The sequence below is a fragment of the Rhinolophus sinicus genome, linkage group LG13, assembly GCF_036562045.2.
Source record: "Rhinolophus sinicus isolate RSC01 linkage group LG13, ASM3656204v1, whole genome shotgun sequence".
NCBI classification, from domain to species: Eukaryota; Metazoa; Chordata; class Mammalia; order Chiroptera; family Rhinolophidae; genus Rhinolophus; species Rhinolophus sinicus.
The window spans coordinates 13988493-14014848 of NC_133762.1; the positions used below are offsets into that span (position 1 = coordinate 13988493).

At 45.6% G+C, this 26356-nt stretch overlaps 1 protein-coding gene across 3 annotated transcripts in view; it reads left to right on the top strand.

The window, feature by feature from the left end:
• SH3GL3 (SH3 domain containing GRB2 like 3, endophilin A3) overlaps positions 1-26356 on the top strand; it is a 61714-nt gene that overhangs the window by 14959 nt on the left and 20399 nt on the right. For 2 of the 3 annotated variants that reach the window (XM_019743532.2, XM_074317512.1), the window contains exons 2-6: positions 17018-17086; positions 17905-17977; positions 20081-20224; positions 23779-23912; positions 24904-25062. In XM_019743532.2, coding sequence (XP_019599091.1) covers positions 17018-17086; positions 17905-17977; positions 20081-20224; positions 23779-23912; positions 24904-25062 — 579 coding nt within the window. Of the gene's footprint in view, positions 1-17017; positions 17087-17904; positions 17978-20080; positions 20225-23778; positions 23913-24903; positions 25063-26356 lie in introns of those variants that run through there. The other variant, XM_019743533.2, reaches the window with a different exon arrangement.

Sequence of the window (26356 nt, forward strand, 5' to 3'; positions counted from 1 at the left end):
ATGCTGGTGTTAGCATCTTTCTCTCTGCCTCCCGTTTCCTATAATTGGGCTACAGGATTTTAATTTTCTCTGCAGTCTCCTCTTTTCTCACTTTATTCTGGTGGGGATATTTGCCTCTTCTATTTCGTATGTGCCCCCCCCCCATTGTGGGGGAATGTACCCTAATTTCCTATTGCAGTTTCTATTCCTGGTGCATCAAGTTTTGTGCCAGAAGGTCTGAGTTTGTTCCTCGAGGAACCATTTTTCTTCTCTTATGCTTCCAGGTCTGGCCACAGGCCTCCGACTGTTGTGTTTTGTTTACTTCTCCGTGACAAGCACCAGTGTTGGCGCATGGACGTGACAGGCTGTCCTCTCACGTGCCCTCCCTGTCCTCACAGACTGTGGCCAGGGCCAACCTGGTGTCTCCAGTGGGGGCACTTCTGGTCTGTGGCTCCTCGCGGCACCTCTTTCTGGCAGACGTAATTTCCCTCTTTTTCTGTCCCCATCCATTTTCTGACACGTGATACAATGGATGTTGGCCCTAAGGCCTGAGGCCACCTCTGACCCGTCTTTCATGGCATGAAGATTTACACCTGCCCGTAGGTAGGCGCTGTCCCCAGGTGAGGGGCCACGCACCTGGGAATGCAGTTAGTCTGGTCGTTTCTGCATCACGTGGGTGGCTCCCGGGAGCTGTAGAATCAGGACAGATGAGGCACTGATGAGACGTAAGGACTTGGGATCCCAGCACTGTGGGCAGTTATGTGGGTTGGATTGAATATCTCGAGGCTTTTGTGTTGGAGCAGCCGGTGTGTGTACCATGTGTCGATGGGTCACTGGTAACCCACGTGGTGCTTTCTGTGTGAATTAGAAAATGGTGCGTGTTCCTCAAGACCCACGTTAGAGCAGGTCATCTGCCTGCCACTTGCTAGAAAATTGTATGATAAATACACAAGCCTACAACGTGCTGAAAGGGGTGTGTGTGCTCTGCTCAGCTGTGCCCTGCAGCCACTTGGGTTTTCTGGCTGGTGTTCACTGGTCAGCAGCTCTGCACTTGAATTCCTTCCCATCAGTAGAAGGTCCTTCTGCTGTTGGTGTATGGCGTATGGACGCTTAGCTTTTTTAGACCTGTTGCTATCCCCTCCCTGCTCCCCTTCGTTAGTTTTCGTGGGGATGTCAGTGGCATCCAGGCCGTGAAGCACTTGCCTCCCTGACGTAGAAGACCCACGCGACTTCCTGACAAAGATCCTGGCCGGCTCTGAAGCTGTAATCCTGTGCCCCAGGGTTGAATGGGCGCCCATAACCCCAGCACTGCTTGTACTGGCAGATGGGGCGCCTTATAAATAGCCGTCTGTTTTGTGGTTTCATTTCTTCTGACGGCATGCTCCAGGCAGATGTTACATCTTGTAGGATTCCCAGGACATGAGGCTGGTTCCTGAGTGCGACTTTCCCTGATTAAGATGGTAAATGCCTACATGTGCAGAAAACTGAAGCAGCATGGCAAAGCGAAGGGCGGAAGGTAAAAAACCACCTCCAATTCCCATTGTCCAGAGTCAACTGCTGTTACTTCCATTTCTCCAGTTTTCACCATCATCCAGTTGACTTCTCCGGGATGTTTACTGCCCCCAGGATTGGGGGAGGCTTCTGCAGATCACACCTGCCCCTCCCTCCCCCAACTGCTTTTCTATTACCCACTCCTTAGGCAGAGTTCATAGCCCAGGGCCAGTTTGAAGAATTTGTAAGCTGCATTATTCTCCGTAACTACAAACCCAAAGTTCCTTTCAACTTGAATGGTCCGGTAACCCTGGGGCACAACAGTTTTAGATTTCAATCTACCACTGCTGTGTGATCTCAGGAAAGTCTCTTAACCCCTCTGGGCCTTCACCTCTGTTTAAAAAGAAGAGTATGAACTAAAATGCCACTTCCAAATGAGATCAAGCAGGGGAATTTTAGGCCAATTTGAGAGAAAACAGCCTATGGGGCAGGTTTGTACCTGTTAGTGGAGTCTGGCAAGAGTTGTCTAAAGAGATAAAGGAAATAGCTAACTAGACAGACAGATACAAGCAGATAGATAAAAGGGAACCAGACCCTGTCGCGATGGCCAGGGGCATTTTTTGCCAGGTGTGGGAATAGGATCTTTGGGGACAGAACTGAATGGTCCACAGCTGTCTGCTATGAGATTGGGAAGAGATTGATGGCTTCCAGGGAGAAGGACGGGGTTGGGGCCCTCCAGAGGTCTCCATGCTCGGCTAACCTGGCCTCCTCTGCGCTGTGCTAGTGTGTGAACATTGCCCGTTCGTGAACGCTTTGTGCTTGGTGTTTTGTTGTTTTCAGAGGACCTTGGTCAGCAGAGGCTTTGCTCTTTCTACGCCCTGCATTGTCCCAGGTGACTCTTCTATGCTGGTCCTTGGTGGAGAAAGCCCAGAAAAGCCATTGGGATGGCTCAGCCTCCAGGTGGACCGGAAGCCAAGGACGCCAGTTGGGTCATCTCCTGGGGATAACAGTCTGTTTTCTGGTGGTAAATGTAGTGAGTAGAAAATATGTATAGGTTTGAAATGTCTGCCACAAGCATCGTGAGGTGGGAGAGGGTGCTCTAAAGACAAGTAGGAAACCGGTGCTCACTTCTCGGCCCAGAAGCGGTGCTTCTCTGATGCCGCAGTTGGCTCGGCTGCATAACCTGGTTCAGCTGAAGGCAGCCGTGTGGAGCACCTTGCCCTTGGTGGTCTGTCCAGGTGGGATTGCACCTGAACATCAGGTGGGACAGACTCAGCTCTCAAGAGCTGCACCATCCTTTGATAATTGTTGTCTTCATTACAAATTAGCCAGGAGTTTTTAATAGGACCAGTTTCCCAAGAAGCAGTGTTCTGAGCACTGAAACCCTCTAAAATCAGACTAAGAATGAACGGATGGCCTCTTGGTTGGGATAACGTGTAAACTACCTGTGCCTTACCTGGACCCACCGGCAGGTAATGATGGACAGAAGTTGAGGGAGGTGTTGGGGAAGAAAGGTAAACTTTGAGAAACCATTTTTCATCAGCATGGAAGCACTGAAGGAGCAGACGTCGTTGCAGACCTTAGTGGCGGACGTGGGAATGATGACTGACTGAGGACCTACTGTGTGCTGGCTCTGAGATCCCGTGGGTACAGAGAAAAGCAAGACATGGTACCTGCCTTTGAGAAGTCCCAGTGTGCGTGTCGGGACTGAAGTGGGCAGTTCCAGTGTGAGGGGAGGAGTCTGTGATGAGACGGACAGGGCTGTGGCCCTTGGCCAGAATGAATGAGGCCCCATAGACCACTGGGCTGTGCTTTGCATCACAAGGCGTCTTGGTGACATAATTTAGTCAGACACTGTTAGCATATATGCAACACCCATAGTGTCTGGCATAGAAGACAAATATAAATACTTGGTGACTGTCCCTATTTCCTGATGCATAGCTCCTAAAACAGGGGTGTCCAAACTGCGGCCCGCGGGCCAACTGTGGCCCGCAATCCATTGTTAATTGGCCCGCAGCAAATTCAAAAAATATATTTAATTCACTTAAATAAACCAGGTGAGGCAATACGTACTTCACCTTGAGTGAGTGGCCCGGCTGTGTGTATTTTACTGCATATAGCCCTTGGTGAAAAACGTTGAAAAAAGTTTGGACACCCCTGTCCTAAAACCTTTGGGATCCAGAGAGTGAAAGAGTATCTTACATGCTAATGATTCCTAGGTGACATTGGCTCCTAGATAGTTGCAGAATGGAGACCAAAGCCTGACAGAGACTTGGAACTTGTAGCCCCATCCCCTGACTTCCTAGAAAGGGGAGGGGGAGGGGCCTGAGTTTATCACCAGTGGTCGATCAGTCATGCCTAGTACCTGATTACACCTCCACAACAACCCTTAAATGAAGGGGGTTGGAGAGCTCCTGGGTGGGGAACACACTGAGGTGCTGGGAGGGTGGTGTGCCCCGAGAGGGCATGGAAGGTCCGTGTCCCCAATTTACTTCCTGGCTTTCTGCGTCTCTTCCACTTGGCTGTTGCTAAGTTGTGTCTTGAGAATAAACCGGAGGGACCGTGGTGCCTTCCTGAGTTCTGTAAACCGTTCTAGCCCATTATCAAACCTGAGGAGCAGATTGTGGGAAGCCCTCACTTTGTAGCCAAGTCACATAGAAGTGTGGGTAACCTGGGGCCCCGAAACCTGTAACTGGCTTCTGAGGTGAGGGCAGTCTCGTGGGACGGACGGAGCCTTTCAGCCTCTGGAGCCAGAGGCCAACTCAGGTGGATCGTGTCAGAATTGAATTGGTTGTCGGGTGGAGGAAAAACCCACAAATTTGGTGTCGGAGTGTTGTGAGTAGAAGCTGGTCACGCGCTGGTGGCTTTAAGAAGACGTATAGGCTGGAACATTGTTAGTCTGGGGGGATGTTGGAGGAACTGGCATCACAGAGATCAAGAGAAATGCCTTCCCACCAGTGGTGGGCAGCGTTCCTGAGCTCACATGGTCAGTACGTGTTTCTGGATGAGTGATGTGGACGACAGGACTCCACTCTGGAGAAAGTTTGATGGCGCAAGAAGTGACCTTGGATGGTCAAACAAAATCCAGTGACGCTCTTTCCCCAGCACCAGTGGCTGAAGACCGTCTCCTTGTTGGTATTGCAGGCCATTCTCTGAATTTAAGGTTAGCATTCCTTCAGGGGCCTTGGCCTGTTTCTTTAGCAGGAACCCTATGGGTGTGACAACCCAGGAAGGCAGACTTTGCTTGGGAAATGGTGTAGATGTGGTGAGAAGATCTGGACGTCTGTTTGCTTTGGACTCGGGTGAAGCTGAATTGTCAACAGTCACACACCCAAACTTCTGAGTCAGGGAAATACCCGTGGTGCTTCCGCTGTTCTGTTGTTGATTTCAAAGGGAGCTCGGTGTTCGAAAGGGGTACTAGTGAGAGGGAGGAAGTGATATCTTCAGGTGTGTCTTCCAAGTTGCCAGCACACCCTGCTTGAAATGTTCCAGCAAGGCCTTTAGTGACACAGAGCCTGACTGGTCCCCTTCCTGTTGGCCCAGTGAGAGAGGATGGCCCACTTGGGAATATGCTGAATTAAGTAACACAACCAACTGATAAAAGGGGGAGACCTTTAGCTCGGAGAGGCCCTTTCTTCCCTGATGTAATTGGATGTGATGTTATTGGAAGGACACGGCATCGCCTCTAGGTATTCTTGTCAAAAAATGGAATCAGGATCTGATCAATCTTCTAAGGAGTTAGTTTGCGATAAATATAGAAGACAGGGGAACACGTTAAATGACACCATGGGGACACAAGCTGCCATATCTGGAGTGTGGCAGATGACACCTTTTCTCCAGGAAATAAATGGCAAAGAAGGAGATGGGGGAATGTAGGTGAAAGAGATTTTTACGAGACTGGGGTAGATACAGCTGGTGCCACATTCATTCCATTTCTGTCTCTACAACCTGCTGGAGGCTGCTTGCTGGCAAGTCTGTGAGCCTCTGCCTGTGGGCTTCTCTTCTGTCTGCGAGATGATGCGTGGCAGGCAGAGCAGAGTGCCAGAGAATTAATGGCCTGGAGAGTTAATGTCCCTGGGAGCTGTCCTCAGCCTGTGCTGGGTGGAGACGTGGATAAAGAGCCCCTTCCCCCATCTCCTGGGGTTGTGATAATGCTGGGGGTGGGGGTGCCCCTCACCATCTCCTGAATGGTCTGTGCTCCATTTGTCCCCAGGGGCACACTCGATTTGCTGGCTTTCTTCCCTTCCTTGGCTCATTTCCCTATTTTCCCACCAACTTGGCTGGTATCACCTCCCAATAAACTATTTGCGCTTAAATCATCGCTTCGGGGCCTGTTTCTGGGGGAAACCAAACTAAGACAGGGACAAATCAATCCAATGCAATATGTGGGCCTTACTTGCATCCTATTTCAAACAAAACGTCTGCAAAAGGGCATGAGTCTATTGGGGAAATAGGATTGCCAAGTGGCTGTCAGATGATTTTAAGCAATTATTAATTTTTCTAGGTGTGAACATTGTGTTTTGCTTATGTTGAAAGAGGGCTTATCTCTTAGAGATACAGATGGAAGTATTTGCAAATGAAATTATGTGATGTCTGGGATTTGCTTTAAAATAATCAGTATGGTGGGGAGATGCGGGTGGGGGGCGGGGAGAGACTGGTGAAATAAGATGGGCAAAATTTCAACAATTGTTGAAGCTACATGGTGATTCATTGCACTGTTTGTCTACTTTTGTGATATGTTCACACATTTCCAAAATAAAATGTTAACAGAAATGGGTGAGTTGTGATCCTTGCCGCACTGGCAGCCGTCATTCCCCCCAAGGTGCCCACCTTCTCCCACCACCAGACTAGAGACTTTAGCTTCACCCCAAAATCTTAAATTCATCTTGCGAGAGTCTGCTCTGAAGTGAGCCTGTTCCCCTGGTCGTGGGGCATCTGCGTTTCAGTCTGTGGTGCTCTCCCTCCCCACATGGTCTTGACCTATGGGCCAGGGCTGCTGGAGCAAAGGGATGGGCCCAGGGGTCAGGCCAGGTTGTGGGGCGTCTCCTTTGGAGTGGTAACTCTAGTCTGGAGTCAGTGTAGAATCAGCAGCTCTAGTCCAGGGTGCTAAGTGTTGGGGCAAGAGAGAGGGAAATGCCACAGTCGTTCTAAGAGGAGGAATGGAGAAATCGGCTTAGGTCATGCCCTACTGAAAGTCCTGCAGTGGCCTCTCAGGATAAACTTCCACGGCCTCCCATTGCTGCCATTCCCGGCCCCCCCATCCTCCCCCCCTGCCCCCTATGTCTGCTGACCCAGCTTCCACCATCCAGAACCCCTTGCAGGTGGTACACCAGGCCCTGTTGGGCTATGCATTGGACCACGTCCATGCCCCCCCCCCCCACTCTGCTGGCACATGCTCCCTTTCAGCCTCCCTCCGTTGTCCACACGTGTCCCTCCATTGTCCACGTGTCCCCCACTGTGTCACTTGCTCCATCCCCAAAATGCTCGTCTAGCATTTTGTACCTCCCTGGCCTGTCGTGACCCGGAAGCTCTGTCTTTTCTTTGTTTTCTTGTCCCTTTGTTTTTAGTGTTCGAGGGCTCAGAAAGGGAGATTTATGATCAACCTGTATTTTATCCAATGTTTAATTCATGAAAGTCATAAATGTAAACACCGATTCTACCTTCAACTTTTAAAAACAACAAACTTGTAAAGTCATTTGTAAGCCTAGTAATATTTGTGTTAAAATGAAAAGCACTCATTTCATTGGAATAATTCTCAATATACCAATTTAACCAATTCAGTCCCTCAAAACAATATCATTTATACATTCTGTTAATTAATTTATCTTAAACATTTTAAAAATATAGTCACACGTTAAACGTATATGATTCTTATAAGGCTATGGATTCTGGCTTTAATTTTGTTTATGTTTTCTGCCATTTCATTTTTTACTAGCTATTCACCCAGGAGACCAGAGCTTCTCAGTGATTTGTTGCTCAGTAGTAGAAGTTACAAAGAACTTTGTTTTTAAGTGAAGACTTCATATTTCAAATTCAGTTTTATTGGTGTGATAAATGTTGGCTTCTGTTAAATTTAACGGGTGGGTCAGTGTTGGTTCCTGTTAAATTTAAGAACTATATTAACACTTTTAAGAAGGTGATTTAAGAAAGAGGGCGAAGTTCTTCGAAGACTATGCTCTTTTTATAATGCCTCCTTAATTCTCTAGAAATATGAATAATTCAGGGATTTAACCCTAGAATAGGTAGAAATCAGCCGATCATTGTCTCGAAGGAGTTTGCAGTCCCTTTGGAGGGCTTCTTCCCCACCCCAACTTCTTTCACAAAACCTATTTTAAATTCTACCTTTGGAAAAAATTCAACCAAAAGCAGTGCTCAAAATATTTGGTGTGCATTTCCTGTTTCTTTTCTTTGGTCCTTTCACTCTGGCCCACACACTTTCTCTGTCCCTATGGAGCATGCCCAGTGCTGGGGTCCAGTGAACCCATTAATGTATGGGTTTGCCCACCAAAGCCTTGTGAGGAGGGGAAAACAGAAGAGAGTGTCATGGAAGGCGTAAGGCTATTTTTTTCTTATTTGGTAATACAAAGTGCTTTTTGTTGTTAATGCATGTGCAGTCATCGGACAACTCGATCCAGTATGCACAGCAGTTCTGTAATATGGCTCTGCCTGGTGCAAAATACCTCATTTTGTATAGAAATGCAGAATTGCTTCATGTAGATAGAATAGAAGGAATCTGTGCTTCATTCACACATACATAAAACGTCTTTGTTCATGTACGAGAAAAGTGCCTCTTATTGTTTGAAAGCTGTGTGAATTTTAAATTAAGCCGATGGCCACTATATTATATCTTTCAGGGAAAATAATTAGCTATGCTTATACATAGCCCCCGGTATCCTCGGGGGACATGTTCCAAGACCCCCAGGGGATGGCCTGAAACTGTGCCTAGTACTCAACCCTATATATACTGCTTTTTCCGAAACATACATCACCTTTTCACTTAAAGGAAGCACTTTCTGGCTTCCCTTTGGCGTGTCCGAATGGTCTGCGTCACTACTCTTGAGCTTTGGGGCCATTAGGAAGGAAAATCAGGCAGATTTGAGCTCAATCACTGCCATATCTGACAGTTGCTCTGATAATGGACGTGGCTACTCCATGACTTAGGGGTGGGGAGTGTGTACAGCCCTGGAGAAGCTGGACCAGGGACGATTCACGTCCTGGGCAGGATGGAGCCGGATGGCACTCGATTCTTTGTCATGCCACTCAGAGTGGCACAATTTACAACTTATGAATCGTCTGTTTCTGGAACTTTCCATTTAATAGTTTCAGACCATGGTTGACCATGGGTAACTGACTATACAAATTGGACCCCCCCTTGCCTAATCTGGACGTATAAATGGTTTTTGCTTTGCAGTTTGGTTATTATGTAAAAGGCAGTATGTTTATCTTGACCCTTGCCTTTTGGTGAATTGCTTTAGCAAAACTTTATAATTTTAACTTAAAAAGTATGTCTGTTTATATTCTCTTGTCCTACAAGGGGTCTGAAGCAGCATGTAAGAAATTCAAAAAGTAAAATGTTAATAAGAATAATAAATACATCATGATCAGGAAAAATATCAGTACGCTGTGTGGTAAAGTCAAGGCTCCTGGAGGTCTGTGGGAGTCTGTTCACATGTAAACATACACGTAGAAAGGTCGGTGGCATTGCTGTTGTGCATTTGATGTTGAGCTTCCTGGCAGCCAGAGTGAAAAGAGGGAAGTGATTAGTTAATCCTTTCTCTGGCTCTGCAGAGGCCTACCTCCAGGCAGGGGTGTGGCCTTCAGGCTTTCCCAGGAGCTAACCGGCCGTCAGAAGAGCACGCGTAGTAGAGGGGTGCTGTGGCTGCTGGACCCCGGCGGCTGTGGTGGGGCTTGCTCCTTCGAGATGGCACCTCCCCTGCATGGCCCCCTGCAGGACTGCCAGCACACGTGGGGCACCACTGGCCGCAGGGCCTGGTGTCCGAGTCACGCCAGCTCGGCAGCTCCTCCTGCGGACTTCTGGCTTTCTTCAAAGTGCTCACTGGTACTTGGCAAAATGAGGAAATACAAGGACAAGTAAGGGGCGAAAAGTGAGTCTCTGTCAACTCAGAATTTACTTGATTACAGAGATGTGTTCTTCCTATATTTTCAGTATTTAAAGGTCCTTCTTAAAATAAAACAACAGCAATAGAGAAAAAGAAAAGAAAAAGTCCTTTGCTAGAAAAACGAAAAGTTGCAAACACTTTGTTATATAGTAATGATAATAGTCATTATTAATAATTGTATTTTTATTGTTTTATGAAAATATTTTGTAACTTATAAAATCATAATTAATTTATAATAAAATATAATCTATATGACAAATATGTATAAGGGTGATTCTTGCATCATTAACAGCCTTTCGTTTCACCAAAGGATTCTTTGATGATGCCTTTAAATGGGCAAACTTCTAAAGTGAAGTCAAAATAGGTTTTGAATGATGAAAACCAGATTTACATGTAATTTTTCAGGGACATGTCTTGGAAAGGAAGTGCAGTTGCAAAGTATTGAGCAAGGCTGGTGGACGTTTTCATGGGAAGGAAAAGAATGGAACGTTTATTTCTACTTTTTCTTTTATCATCATCTCAGAATAGACCAATGGTGGATTTTATTGTTACTGTTTGTTTGCTACCATCTCCGTGATGTCTCACTTAGGTCCTTTAGCTGTGAAAACAAATGCGTACTTTAAGAGTTTGGAAGGGCAGGGTTCTGGGGGAGGGGTTGGGGGAGGGGGCGCCCAGGAGAGGAGTGAGGCTGTTTAGAGACCAGAGAGGAGAAGGAACGGAATGCACCTGCCAGGAACCCGAGACCCAGACCAGCTGTTCTTTAAGGGCCCTGGGCAGAAGGGAGTGGGCGGAGTGCTGGCCTGCAGCCATTCCAAGCACCACCGAGGCTGTCTCACCTTAACTTTTGAGTTGTGACTTAGTTCACGTTTGCAAGTTTTGGCTCCCCATGGCCACGCTTAGGAGTGCTTACGAAATACTGAAAACATTCTGGCCCTCAGCAGATGCAGACCCGCATTAATTTGTGCATCTGGTGTGGGTTCCTTCCTTCCTTCCTTCCTTTGTGATTATTCTTCTCATCGCTTAGTGGCCTCACGTCTCCAAAACCTACTCACTGTCACATCACCTAGGATTGTCCCTGAGACCCATACGCTGAACTAAACCTCTATTAATCGGACATCACCAAAGCTTTCCAACAGAATCAGATGGGGAAGGAAGGTCACATTTGGTGTTCAATGTTAAGTTTACGGCCGAGGCAGAGGATGTGATGACAGAGGTTATACCCCGGACATTAAGGGGACCCACAGCGGGGGCACCTGACTAGGAGTCAGGCCAAACATCCCGGGGACACTGGAGCTGAGCCTGAAGGGTGAAGGTCAGCTCGGTGGGAGCAGCCTCCCGGGGGCCGGGAGACGGTTGGAGGCAGGACAGTACAGGGAGCTTCTGAGCCGACAGTTCCGGGTGGAGGAGTGTGGGTGCATCGAGAGAGGCCGTGAATGGGCCTGGAGAGAGCTGAGGGGTGCACTGAGTTAAGGGGGGTGGGTCAGTGTCGGGGTGACCTTTTCAGTTGGAGGAGCAACCTGAGGAGCCCAGGTAGGAGGCTGTCAGAGTAGTTCAGGGTGAGGGATGGTGTCTGAGCTGAGGGGTGTGCAGGGGGTGGGGAGGATGACGTGGGATTGAGAGCTGCATGGGGTGTAGTGTGAGTAAGCCTTGGTGGCTCGGTTTTGTAATTTGTATTCCATTTCCCTTCCCTTGCTAGCGGCATCCTGAGGATTATTTGAAAAGCAATCCTAGAGATTACCACATGCTTATTTTTTTTCGTGGTGGAGTCTGTCTTACATGAGTACTTTATTGCTTCCAAGCCATAGAAGAATTCACGACAATTTACCTACCTCTTTTGTGGTGGCTTTTGGGCCACTGTTTTCGTGTTTTAAAATTCCTCATATAGTTAACGCCTCACAAGATATTGTTGTTTTCAGCTGTCAGTATTCACTTAGATTTATCTTTCTGATCATTTAGATGTATCTCATTTCTACCCACATGTCCTTGGTGAAGGGTGTATTCACCAAGAATAGATTTGTAGGTTGGCAGGTAGTTTCCGTCAGCCCTTTCAAGATGTGATTTTATTGTCTTTTAGCTTCTGTGATTTCTGGGACAACGTCAGCTAACAATCTTCTTTCGCTGCTTTTTGGAATGCAAGGTCTGTGTTTTTTCTTTGGTTGTTCTTAGGTTTCCCTGTCTTCGGTCTTCAGCAAAAGACTTGTGCCTAACTGTGCTTTCCTGCACGTCTAGCCCGCTTGAGTTCATAGAAGAGCTTCCATCTGTAGCTTGATGTCTTTCCACTCTATTGGACGGTTCTTAACCGTTCTCTTCCCACATTGCCTCCTTCCCATTTCTTGGTCCTCTCATTCTGGAACTCTAGAATACCTCTATTGTAGGTGTTTCCCTGTGTCTGCTCGCCCTTTGTTGGGCAGTCCTGAAATCCAATTTTGTCTCTTCACCGCTGTGCTCCTGCAGCAATCTGTACTTAGAGCTTTAGCCCCAAAGAACCATGTGATTTCACTGATATGTGGTATACGAACCAAAAACAACAAAAGAACAAGACAAACAAATGAGAAACAGAAACTCATAGACACAGACAATAGTTTAGTGGTTACCAGAGGGTAAGGGGGGTGGGGGGTGGGAGATGAGGGTAAGGGGGATCAAATATATGGTGATGGAAGGAGAACTGACTCTGGGTGGTGAACACACAAATGGGATTTATAGATGATGTAATACAGAATTGTACACCTGAAATCTGCAATTTTACTAACAATTGTCACCCCAATAAATTAAAAAAAAAAAAAAAAAAGAAGCTTCTTTGTACTGGTGTCTTAGCATCTGAGGAATTGTCAAAAGCCCCAAGAGGAACCTACACATAACCTGTCAGGTTTACTTCTTTGTTTCCCTTTTGTTCCTGGGATCCGGGCCTCTTCCAGCCTCCGTTTCCTAGGCTACAGCACACTCCAGTTCCTGTCTCCCCAGCCCAGTAAGACGGAGGCGGATACCGGCTGCTGCTCTGCTCAAACTCCATGTCCGGTGTCGCAAGGCAAACATTTCCCCAAAAGGGAAAGCAGCTGTGGAAGTGTGGCTGTTCTCGGGGCGGGTCCCTTCTTTCCGATTTTGCCTCCTCAGATCCTGGCTGCCTAGTTGCTCTGTGATGCCTCAGAGATTTTCGACAGTTTTTCATTTGGGAGTAATTTTTCACGTACAGAAAAGTTGCAAAGCGAGTACAGAGAGCTCACCTTCTCCTGATGTTAACCACTGACAAGTAGCTTTAACTGTTTGTATTTGTAACTGAGTGTTGCCGTGTTTCCCAAGCTGACAGAGGGTGACATTTTTGGTGCAGGGCTTCTGAGATGGCTCCTCTTTTGGGCTTTCTCCTCCTGTGAGACGTATGGCCTCCTCATGGTGGGAGATGCTATTATACATCTTCTGTGTACCTCCTTGGAAATCCACAACGCCCATTTTCACTTTAAAGCCTCTGAAGGTGTTTTAAGTGAAGAACTCTGCTTAATGTTGTGTATCCCAGTATTTCCCAATTTCTATGGTTCAGGAGCTGTTCTTTCACCTGACTCTTAACTCACATCCCCTGTAACTTGTAGCTCACGTATTGGAAATACTGTTCTGGAGGAATTTCTCAAACCCTTAGGTATGAATTTTGCTTTTTTCCATGTTCTCCTAGGTTGTGGCTTTCTTGCTGTTTAATTTCTTGCTTCCTAAAAGGGAAGAAGATGGAGAAACTGAGTTTTCTTTGAAAACATATTTGCCCAAGAAGGCCGAGGCGTGTTAATAACATTTACCATGAAACCCCCAACACATGCGGATAAAAGGCCACGTGCCAAAGCTGCACGTTTCCCAAATCTTTTTTTCCCCCCATGTACATCACTTCTCTGTTGTAGCCTTTGAAATGGTTTTTATTTTTTGGTGATAGATGAGATTGGAGCCTGCTGAGAAGGAAGGCCCTGGTGCGAGTGGATTTGCTCTCTGACCGTAGCCCCACGGCCACCTGAAGGAGGCGTCACATGCAGTATAATCCTTTTCCACTGGGGAGCCCACGGGAGCCACACTCATCACATTTGCATTTTAGATTTGCGACTTCTGTCTGGGAGCCCGCATCACATGCCGTGTTCGTGACGGGGGAGCTGCATAGGTGAGGGCAGCTCGTGTTTGCAGGTGAAGAGGTCGTTAGGAGAGTTTTAGAGTGAAATTTGGACACTTCCCCAGGCTGCCTGCTCATATAGGGCAAGTCCCTGATTACCTTCCGGTGAATCTCCTTGCCTGCCTTTTGCTCTCCTCCACTGCTGTTCTCTAGCGGCCCCTTGAGTGATCTTCCTGAAACGCAGACCTGATTACCTGCTTAGGAATCTCCGCTGCCCACGCGAGTCAGCTCGGCCTCATGATCATCCGGCCCCACCCGTAATGCTTGCACGTTCATTTTCATTTGGGTCAGCCTTTCATATCAGTTCTCGTTACCGAATTGTGAGGCTGTTTCCTGAATGCCTGCATATATCTTTTTTTAATAAGTTACGTCTTTGTCTGTGTTACTTTCTGTGCCAGAAATGCCACTTCCTCTCTCATCTCCTTGCTGCACTGCATATATCATTCTAGGCTCTGTTCTGGAACTTTCTTGGCACCGTCTCATCCATATCATTTGCTTCCTCCCATCTGGGTTCTCACAGCAAATTCTGCACCTCTCTGTTATGGAAAAGTACAGTCTCATTGTGTTACGGCCTTTTGCTTCTGCTTCTCAGTGGGCTGGTGAGCTGTTGGAATGTAGAGTCATTGGTCTTTGTATCCAGCCTGCTGATGCAGTTGGAAGACTTTTTGGTGTTTGTTGAATTCGATTGAATGACATTGTGTCACTTGGAAGCTTAAGTTGAAGTGTTGGGCTTTTATAAAATGAATGTAGTGTTATACATTGAGTTCTAAATACCGCTTGCTCTCTTTCTTAAGTAACAGTTTAGGGAGACATAGGATTTTCACAGATTCCTTCTCAGCACTTTGAATCTGTTCCTTCACTGTCACTTGGTATCCGCTGTAGCCAAAGAGAAATCTGCTGTCAATCTTACTGTTGCTTTGGCTGTTTTTTTGTCTCTCCCCCGCCCCTCCACTCGCCATGGTAGCTTTAGAATTCTTTTTTCTTGAGATCTTGATATGTCTAGGTGTGAGTTAATATTTACCTTTCTTAGCACTCGAGTGCACTTCCAAACGGTAGACTAACACTTTCCTTCAATTGTAGGAAAAAAAGCTATTAACGCTTAAAACATTGATTCTCCTATATTCTGTCCTTTCTTCTGGAATGCCTGTCAGATATATCTTGGAGAGTCTCACTAATCCTCCATATTGATCAACCGATATTTCATATTTAAAACCAAAAAACCAAAATACTGTGTCCTTTAAATTTTTTTTTGTTCTTTGGGTAAGTTCCTTACTTATATTTTCCAGTATATCAGTTTTCTCCCTGATTATGTCCAATTTGGAGTTTATCCCACCTATTGAATTATTTTTTTATTTTCATGACTATATTATCTCCAAAGTTAATAATCAACATTTAAAATGATTTCACTACTGAACAAAAAGATATTTGGGGGAACGTAATTGATGGATACACTTGTTTAAAACACTGCTTGGTGTGTGGCAGTGGGATTCTGGATTATTGAAGGTTATACCTTGTATCTAGGAATTAGGATAATCCTCTCTGACTTCTTTACTGAGCCTGAAAAACAGGGACTGCTGTCTAGTGTCCCAGTGAGTGTCTACTGAGTAACAAAGCACTCCAACATTTAGTGGTCTAACACAACCGCCGTTTTATTTGACCTGTTTCCATGGGTCAGCGACTGGGCTGGTCTCATGTGTCTGCAGGTCAGCTAGGGGCTTTATTCTGGGGATTCACTGGTTTTCCTGCCGGCGGTGTCTGGGCCACTTGTCTCTCACCACCCAGCAAATTAGTTGGGGCCTGTTCACCTGGTGGCAGCCAGGTTTCAAGAGAATGAGTGAAAACACGCAAGATTTGGTAAATCCTAGACTTGTATTGGTGGGTCAAACAAGTCACAAGCCCAGGCCAGATTCAGTCAACTCCAGTTGTAGAGAGAAGTACCCACAAAGACAGATCCAGGGAAGATGGGGGACCATGGCCGTTTTGCTAATCATCCCTTTTACTGTCTTTAAGTAATTCCTTCTGATTAAGGAATTCCTTCAAGTTTTAAATACTATTTGCACGTACATTCCTCCCTATTAAATAGTCGTACTGTGTGTGCCAGAGTAGTAGTGTGACTAGTATCAGAAAACCATACTCAATTCACTTAAAACAACCTGCAGTCCTTTTACCATTAATTGGTGGTACCCACTCCGTTCCCTGATTTTTATGTTCATGTACATCTTTGAAGGGCCTAAACAAATTATGTTGATGTGCTTTTCTAAAGTGATGGAAGGTATTTTCTGCTTCCATTCCATTTTCCTGGTTCTCTAATCCTGCGTACACTGGAGCCAAACTCGCTGTTCTACAAGCTCTCTCTACCTGCATTGTGTTTGATGAAGAGCTTTAGGGACCTCCCAACCCTCCCCTTTACCTTGGCATTCGGGAATCTGGGCGACGCCGCCTCTGCCGACTTTTCAGCGTTTATTTTCCTCCTTTTCTCATTGAAAACTACTCATTACACTTAAACCAAGTTCCAGGCTGTTTCTTGAGTGCATTTGATCTACAGTGGTTCTCAACTGTCCAGAGACGTTTTGGGTGTCACCGGTGTGTGTGTGTGTGTGTGTGTGTGTGTGTGTGTGTGTGTGTGTGTTGCTGGCCTCTAGTGGTTGGAGGCAAGGGGTGCTGTGAAACATCCTGCAATGCACAGGACGGCCCCTGCCACAAAGAATGACCCGGTCTGAGTATCACAGCGCCGACCTCGAGAACCTGTCCCGCATCTGTTGCCTCTGGGTATTTTCTAATGCTTCCTTGTGCTGGAAGGCCTTTCTGTCAGCGCTGCATGCTGAAATGTCCCTTATCCTTAAAAAGCCCGCTCAAATGCCAGGCTTCTAGGGACCAGGTCCTGGATGTCGCCCAGCCCTCACCCCCACACTGCAGACTCTCCGGATTCTTTCTGTGAATCAGTCACATGCCTGTCACTAGTATATATTCACTCTAATGCTGAACTCTGGGTTCCTGGAGGACAAAGATCCCGTCTTATTTATCTTGTTCCTGCTAGAACACCTACCATGTGCTGTACCTATAATAGATGCATAATAAATAACTAACTGCTGAGTGAGATTGTGTATCTTCCCAGGGCGTTAGATATGCTTATTCTTTCCAGTGATTTTCCTAAAGGACTTAGTCCAAACAAATCCAGTAACCTGAATCTGAGGGGTTTTGTGTGTATGTGTGTGCTTGTGATAGTTTGGGTCAGAAACTGTGATAACACATCATTGTACAATGTGATTATTTGTGCTTATTTCTGCAGCTGTTCAGTGAAAAAATAAGTGGCGTCGAAGGAACGAAACTAGATGATGAATTTCTTGACATGGAAAGGGTAAGAGAGCTTTTCAATGTAAATCGTATTGCAGATTTGACTTTCATTGTGATGGAAGGTACAGCAATACTGTAATGGACCTTGGAGTGGGAGGCTAGGATGGCTGCGTACGGGTGTGGCTTATGGAACTCAAAAGGCACTTTTTTCCACAGTTCTAAGCCCAAATAATGACCCTTGATGATGGCAACGGGAAACGGTTAACTGGTCCCCTCTAGTGGACCAAAGTCAGAATGCTCAAAAGATGGTCCATCTTGGCAAACAGTTAACAAAGGCCAGTCATTGTGACTCTATATCTTGGAGAGTCAAAATGTATTTCTGGGACGAGACCCTTCAAATACATCAGCATTGATTCCCCATGTGGAAACCTCTGATTCTGTTTCCCTGTGTTGCAACAGCTGCAGAACAAATAACTTTTATCCTGGTTCCACCCTAGGACCAGCCATGTGAACGTGGATAAGCTATTTCATCTTTTCTGACTATGATGCAAGGATGATAACGTGTGCCCTGCTTGCCTCACATGGGGGTTGTGAGAATCATGCAAAAAATTAATGTATATGAAAGCATTTCGAAAACTATGACGGGCTTGTTACAGAAATGACCGTAAATGCTCTAAAGGAAGGTTGTAGAATCTCTGTCCCTTAACATATTTCCTGGTCCCCTGTGTGCAGTGGCTTGGGGGGCGGGCGGAGGGGCAAAACTGGGGTCACCAGTAATGGCCCGCTTCCTCAGTTTCCCTCCCTTTGTCTTGAACAAAAAGTACTTTTCTCTGTGTTTTTCTGTGAATTCGTCATTTACCAACATTTTATTTTATTTTTAAGAAAATAGATATCACCAATAAAGCTGTTGCAGAAATTCTTTCAAAAGCCACAGAATATCTTCAGCCAAATCCAGGTAAAGTTAGAAAATGTCTTGAAATATTCTGTTACTCATTCACTGTTCCAGACCCTCATGACCCATATTCGCTTGCCTCATGGTTGACGTACTCTAGATACAATGTTCCCTGTGTCCCCATAATGAAATTCAGTTGTTTTCAAGTTAAGTCTCCAGTAACTCAGTAGCCTTCATGCATGCCAGCTGATGACACACCGAGCAGACACTCCTGTGAACTGTGGTGACATTCTTTGGGCGAAATCTCGACCCGTCAGCCAGGCACTGCTAAGCAGACATTTTTTTTATGAGATACTTTAGAAACCCACTCGACACGGTGTAAATGTTTCCTTATTCAGTCATTTTAAAAACATTTCTGCCATCCTGTTGTAAAGGTATATGTTAATTTGAAATGGCTTTCACCTTGTGGCTCAAATGCTAAAGAAATCAGACATGAGGACATGAAAAGCAGCCCAAGGTCCAGTGCTGTACCAGCTTCTCGACAGGATGGTTCTGATTCCTGGGTCACGAAGCAGCACCCTTGATGAGCTGGTCCTAGGTTGTAAAGTATGGAAGTTGATAGAGGGCGTCCACTCCTTGAGTTCTGTGGAATTTATTTTTTACATGTAGTTACTGTGATTCTCTTGGCTGTAGGAATCAGCACAGACTGAACTATCTGAAAATCTAGAAAGTAAAAAATTAAAAACACTCGTTTTATAAAAATTTTGTCTAAGGAGGTTGCTGGGTATAGAAATATTTAGAATTGTGTAGATGGTTATAGTTTTAAAAACTATCATAATAGATCTCTTCCGTGGCCTCACCAATGATTAAGAAAACCATATGTGTTCCTTTTCCTGATAAATCAGTCCACACATATTTAGCAAGTACTTCCTGGTTTCTGGGACATACTGTTAAGTTGGACCGAGAGCCTTTCGTTAAAGAACTGACATTGGAATGGGTCAGGGAGAGGGCGATGCCGGCCAACCATGAGAGTGTCACCTGCTCAGAGGCCTCGGGGTTCCCAGGGAAGAGGAAAGGGGGCCTCGCAGCCTCTAATCCAGTTAATGCCCCCAGTCACAGGCCTGTCACATCCCCCTTTCTATCCTGAGAGTGGGAAAGAGGAGGAGGAGAGAGAGAGACAGAGAGATTGAGAGAATGTGTGTGTGTGTGTGTGTGTGTGTGTGTGTGTGTGTGTGGAGAGTGAAGCCTTTCTGCCTGGGGCCCAGGAAGATAAGAGTTTTGAGGCTGAGATGGGCAAGATTCAAAAGGCTGGCACCGGGAATGCCTGGAGCTCACTATTCCAAGTGTGGCCCAAGGGCCGGCAGGAACAGCAGCCCCCGACACTGGGAAATGCAGACCTGGGCCCGTCTCAGACTGACTGACTCAGACTCCGCATTTTAACAGGATCCCTGGGTGATTTGTATGCACATTACAGTTTGAGGAGCACTGATCTAAAATATATGAAAACAAATAGTAATTATTAAAATAAAATATTTTACTGCCTAAAATAATTTCAAACACCACAAGTGCGTATGTGATTCAGCCCATGGGATGAAATCCCAAATCCTTAGGTTGGTGTTCAATTCGCAGTCACATTTTCCCTTCCACGTTGCCCTGGATTATTTTCCTCTTAGGTCCCACCGGCCTACTCTTTATCTGTTGTTAAATACCAGAGCATTCTCTCCTCTGCATCGCGCATTTCTGTACTTTTTAGAGGCGTCTCCCTGTCTTTATTCAGCATGTTGCTGTAATTTCCTTTCCCTACACCCCACCAAACTTCATTCACATAATTGTACCTTGCACATTCTGCCTTTCGGTAACTAGGCTGTGAGCTCCGTGAGGGCAGACGCTGTCCCAGGTCACGGTAGCCCTGGTTACTGTTACTTGGCATCAACAATGTGTGCAGATTTCTGTTTTCCACCAGGACTGCGCTCAGCACCCACCTCAGAAAAGAACCTGGAAAATTGCCCGAGAAGCTACATAGGTGACCCAGGGCCCTTTCGTGCCTCCGGTCTCTGGCATTTGGTCTAGGGTGACCTTGATTTCTCCGGCCGCGTTTGTGACACGCTCTGTGCCTGTCGCTCTGCCTGGTCACTTTAAGGCATTACAAATGACAATGTTTTTAAGCATACAGAGCTAAGCTGGGAATGCTCAACACTGTATCGAAGATCCGAGGGCAGGTGAAAACCACCGGCTACCCCCAGACGGAAGGCTTGCTGGGAGACTGCATGCTCAAGTATGGGAAGGAGCTTGGGGAAGCTTCCACCTTTGGTGAGTGTCGCTGGTCCCTGGGACAGCCGGGAACATGTCCGCTGTTGATTGTAGGTCACGTCCAAGGCTTTCTAACAACACGTGTTGGATTTTGTACTGTCAAAATAATACACACTCATTGCAGGCAGTTGAGAAAACCCATGCAAGTAAAGTAAAGGAAAATGCTAACATCACCATAATCACGTGTCTCGTGATAGGTACAATTGCACTCTGCCGCATATCCTTTATACCTTGTGTGTTCTTAAATATGTTCACGTGCACATTTAAAACGTTAAAATGGTGTTAGGATATATATACCATCTGGCCCTTTGGATTTCCACTGACTATGTCATCATCCATGTCATAAAATAATTAACTTCTATGATGTTGTTTGTTAGAGGTTGCATACTATTCCGTGTATCATAGTTTATTTAGCCAATCCCACTTACTGGATATTTAGTTTTTCTTCAGATAAAAGTTTTCTACATAGCATCTATAGTCACCGTTTTCATAGGTACATCTTTGGGAAAATCCAAGATTATGTTCTTAGATGAACTACCTACTCGTGAAATTTCCGGGTCAAGAATTTGCCTACTTTTCAAGTTTTTGACGTTATCTTCAGAAAGGTTGTACCCATGGGACACGCCTGCCGGGAGTGTGTGTGAGAGAGTGTTTCCCAGCACAGTCACTGCTTTTGTAGTTGACTTTTAAATAACTGGCCATTTGATATGTCGTGTAGGAAACTATTATCATGGTGCTGCCTGCACTTCACTTTTTGGATTATGCATGAGGTAGATGTTTTTCGTGTTTCTTATCATTTTTGTGAATTGTACATTAGTATCCTTTGCCTGTTTTTCTATTAAGGTGGCCATTTTTTTCCTTACTGGTTTGAGCTCTTTCAATGGTCAGAATAGTTGCCCTTTGTCTTCTGTGTTGAAGAAGATCGCCCCAGGTTGGAGTTTACCTTATGACCTTCTAGGTGGAGGTCATTGTGATGGAGAAATATTTTTGCTTTTTATGCAGTGGGCTCACTGTTTTCCTTAATCATTTATGGCTTTGGTGTCAAGTTTAGAAAAACTTCCCACCCCACCCCAACTAATGCTGCGAATATTTATTTAGACTTTCTCTTCATCCCTTTGCTTTTTTCCTTTAAATTTCCAAGCTTCCTAGTTTAATGCACGGATATGGTGCAAGAGGATTCTAATTTTGTTTTCTCACAAATAAATAGCCAGTTGTCTGAATACATTCAGCCCTTCCCTGCTGACTTGAAACACCCCTTCTGTTCTCAGTGAAATTACTATGTTTTATGTTTGTTTCTGATCTTTCCTGTTTTCTTGATCTGTACTGTTTTGATCAATTGTCATATGTTTTAAGTATTGACATTTAAAAATATACTTTAATATATTTAACTGAAATTTCCCCTAGATATTGTGAAGATTTCATACATACCTGTTTTATTTTTGCAGATAAAACTTAGAGTCGTTGTAAGTCCCCTCTACTGAAAAACAAAGAGCTCATTAACTTTTGATTGAGGTTGCTTTAAATTAATAAATTAAATGGGAGGTGAATTGAGTTTCATAGATTCAGTGCTCCAGGAGAATTTGGTACATTTGCTATTTACGTCATGGTAACAATGCAGGATATGGAAATTGAGAATTCAAATATTTGGCCATAGTAATTCATCTAGGAAATTGGGGGGAAAATTCTTTTGAAAACTTAAAAAAATGCCAAATGTTAAAACACTAGTGAGTCACAGAGGGTAGCAGTGTATGCCAGAGCCGTATCATGTGGGTTTTATTTTGTTCGATGTGGGTGGAGATAGTCCTCCTGCAGGCAGACCTGTTGGGCAGCCGGAGAGGCTGTCAATGCAGGCTCTGACATCTAGGGACATTTCTGCTGTGCTGCCTTGGTGACAAGGCAGAGGGGCCTTGGACGGGCAGACCACTCAGGTGCCCAGGCGCCTTGCAGCGTAAGGAACCTTGGGATAAGGAAGCAAGCTGGTTTCAAGAGGGCATCAGGGACACGTGGGTCGCATGTTGTTCTGGGGAAGAGGCTGTATTGTCGGAGGCTTTCTTCGTGGGGCCATGCAGTGAGCCCTAGCTAAGAGGCAGACACCTAGGGGTGGAGGCTGAGCCCCACATCCTCGGGATTGCAAGCACTTCTATTGGGCAAGCAGAGGGAATGTCCAATCCATGCAGGTGACAGCCAGTATTCAGAATGTCATCTCTGGAGTCTTCCTAGGAATATACTTGGAAATGTTTTTGTCGAAGCCGAATTAACTGACCTTCTGGGGTACAGGACCGGTGGCAGAGGGAGTGGTGGTGTCAGAAGCAGTACCCTCCATTTCTGACTAATTGGGCAGGAAAGAGTCCCCAGGCTAGGAAAGGATATCTCATCTCCATCTCAGAATGGTTTAGAAGCAGCAGACTGTGGACAGTTAGTTAGGGAAAGTCAGCATCCCAGGAGAAATGAAACTACCAGTGGGTCAGAAAGGAGTCCCGGCCAGCTCTCGTTCAGAGTAACATTTTCCACTTATATTTGCAAAGTCCTGTAACACACACTATCCAGTTTATTTCTTTAAAGAAAAAAAGTGAGGCGAGGCAAGGCGATAGCAACACCCCTGCCTCACAGGTGGATTGACCATGCATGGCCTAGACCAATAGGTGAAACTACCCGAAGGGCAGAATTTGTTCGAAATGCAAATTCTTGGGCTGGCCTAGGCTCTTCTTCAAGCCCGGGAGTGGAAAGACGCTAAACTCTCCCTTTTTACCTGCTCAACTTGGAAAACTCCCAATACAGGAAAAATAGTTCAGTCCAGTGCCGCACGTCCCAGAGATGTTTTCTCGAGCACCTGCCACCTCAGGTGCACAGCTACCTGGGCTCCCACTTGCAAATTGCTGTGTATTAGCTGGTGCCCACATAACGGGGTGCAATCCAGCCAAAGCTGCCCCTCGCTGCCCAAGCCTAGCATAGCTGGCCTGGAGCAGGTCACTGCAAGAGCAGGTCCTGCCCACCCTGCTGAGAGCCTTCCCATGAGACCCTGCCAGGCTGTCATTGACGTCAGAGAAGATAGGGTGCATTACAACCATCTAACGGACGCGGGGAGTGGCCTCAGGAAGATCTGGCAGCAAAAGCTGAGATGAGGTTTTGTTCATTTATTTCTATTGTAATCTTTATTGGTTGGTGCTTAGCCTGATGACTCAGTCCTTTCATTGTTTACAAAGAGGGACTTTGTTCTGGAGCTTCTAAGAAACCTTTGGTGCCAGTTCACAAAAAGACCAGTTTTTACCATGGAGCTTTAGCCCCATCTAGTGGCCAACATGGTAAATGCCTCGGTCTGTCAGCCTCCGAGTTTTATTTTACTTAGTGAAGAACGAAGAGAAGAAAATGTAGAAAATAGGAAGACCTTTTTTTTTTCTTTCTTTCTGTTTTCTTTTGAGTCTGGATTCAAAGATCCCTTAGCGAGGACCTTGTTACACCAGCATCCACAAACTTTTGGGAAAGAAGTAAATGTCACTGTCAACCTTAGAGTACTCTGCTAAAGACCCTTGTTCTGTTTGTATTTTCCATTCCAGGCAATGCATTGATAGAAGTTGGCGAATCCATGAAACTCATGGCTGAGGTGAAAGACTCTCTGGATATTAACGTAAAGCAAACTTTTATTGATCCACTTCAGTTACTACAAGACAAAGACTTAAAAGAGATTGGGGTACGTTTTCTCGGCTATAAATCTACCTGTTGCTACTTAAAATGGTGTTCGTATTTATAACCAATAAGACGTTTCTGTCGGGACCCAGTGAAAGCATCATCTAATTGTGAAAAAAAATCACTCCTTTATGTCCACCTGGCTCCCTGGGAAACGGTCCCAGGTCCAGTGAGCCCTTTATTCTGTAGCTTATGGAAGCCAGTTTCTGAGAAGCCGAGCTAAAGATATGTATTTCCACAGCATTTTTCACGTAAAGTGATTCCATAACTGCAGTGGATGTTTGAGCATCAAAATCACACCGTATTAGTGGTGGCTTTTGATACGTTGCAGGAGTGGTCATTATTTTCCATGACTTCTCCAGCAAATCAGTATCTAGGATTCAACATTTTCTATTTGGGAAATGATTAAAAATGGCCTTCTGGGGGTATACACATGGAGGAGGTGTGTATCACATTCATGGAGAGCATTTGTTTAACTTGTTCTGTCGTTGGGGAACTTTGTGGAAGATGCATAAGTATCCTAGAGGACACTAGAAATTTGTTTTTATAATCCCCATCTTAGTGAGAGTTGGCAATAGTGCCAAAATAAATATTCCTGTTTTTGGTATAATTTGGTTGGAAATTATCCGGACAATAACAGAGCTGGAGTGAAGGGTCCTGTAAAGAACTTTGGAAAACGGAATCTGAGTACTGCTACTGTGTCCTTAGGTTCCATGTAGACTTTCATTCACCATCCGTCCATCCCACAAATATTCCTTGAGGACATGCAGTGAAGGGAGCCTCTAATAGATGCTGAGCTGCACACACATGCGTGCGTACACACACACACACATACACACACACACACACACACACACACACACACAGTAAGATGGGTTCCTGCCCCCAGGAATTTAGGCTGGGAAAAAGCAATGACTGTTTTCCTAGGAATAGCGACGGTTTCTGTGTGCCGTGTTTTAAGGGTAGCATTTCTGAAAGTCTCCTCTGTCTCTTAGCACCACCTGAAAAAGCTGGAAGGCCGCCGCCTGGATTACGATTATAAAAAGAAGCGAGTAGGTAAGATACCAGATGAAGAAGTCAGACAAGCAGTAGAAAAATTTGAAGAGTCAAAGGAGTTGGCTGAAAGAAGCATGTTTAATTTTTTAGAAAATGATGTAAGTATTTCAACCAACCAGGACACTTTCCTGTGAATGAAAACATTGCCTGTATAAACCAGCGCCTGTATGTAGAGAAGGTCCAGAGCCTTAGTTATTACAAAACTTGCCGGAACTTTCTGTAACCATTTCCCCCTGCCTCAGCGATAGGTAGCTTCAGGCACTGAGCAGGTCCCAGCTCAAATCTCAACGCTGGGGACGCCCAGTTTATCCCGGATTGCTTCCAAGCTGTGCTGCAGTTGGCCTTGAGGAGGTGGGGTGTCTTGGGAATTACAGTTGCCCAGCCTCTGGATTTGAGGCCTTAGCATTTGTGGTTTTGCAGAACGGAAAGCCCATGGCCCGTGGTAGTTTGCAGTTTTGCTAAGACCATGAAAAGCACGCTGTGAGGCAGATGTTGGATTAGGAGCAGCTCTCTTGGCTGGTGGGAGAGCCTCACACACCAGCCAGCGCTCTGACGCCTTCACTCATCGTCGTGAACATTTGGAGCTTCAAAGCGTGACCGGAATTTTTCAGCTGTGCCATAGTAGTGTTTTTGAGCTACTATACGGATATTCTGTCGTACTGTGATTCTCGCCCACGGCTTTATTTCTCCAAGAAAAGTTAGAGTACCTGATACCAAGGGGGATGGTGACCCCCAGCTGGGCAGCGGGAAGGATGAAGGTTCCCTGCTCAGTGTTGGTGACAAGGCATCATTTGGCCTTTTTCACTGCCTGAGTGGAAGAGCCTTCCGTCCCCTGCGTCCCTCCAGAGTCCCTGCCCTAAGCCTGGCCTCAGGGATTCCGGGAGCCATCTCAGCCTAGCACTTGCTGTGGACCTATTTGTTAAACTTTCAAATCTGTGGGGACAAATCTGAGGATTTGTTTATCTGCAAAACCACGTTCTACTTTATAATAGTTCATTAAAAGGTATATTGAGGCCTTGCAGCTTTTGAGTCAAGTCAAACTCATGGGACTGAGCGCCTTTTATTAGCCAGTGAGGGGTGGGGGTTAGGGGTTATGTCCAGTGTTAACAAGATACTAATGCTGGAGGAAACAATTTGAAATTCCCATGTCCGTTAAACCTGAGCACTGACAAGCACACTCTATTTTGGTTCTCCTTTTAAATATTTTATTAGGTTTTTTACATTTCTCCTCTTGAAATTATCCCTAAGCAATAGGCAGCTTTGGTTTGGCTTTGTCTCAGATTGCCATATTTGATTTTTGGATGGATTTGGAAAGTGTTTTTGATGCACTTTGTTTTTTATGTGTATCAGATGCACGTATTGCCTGTTGGGCCACAGCAAACGTCTCTCTCA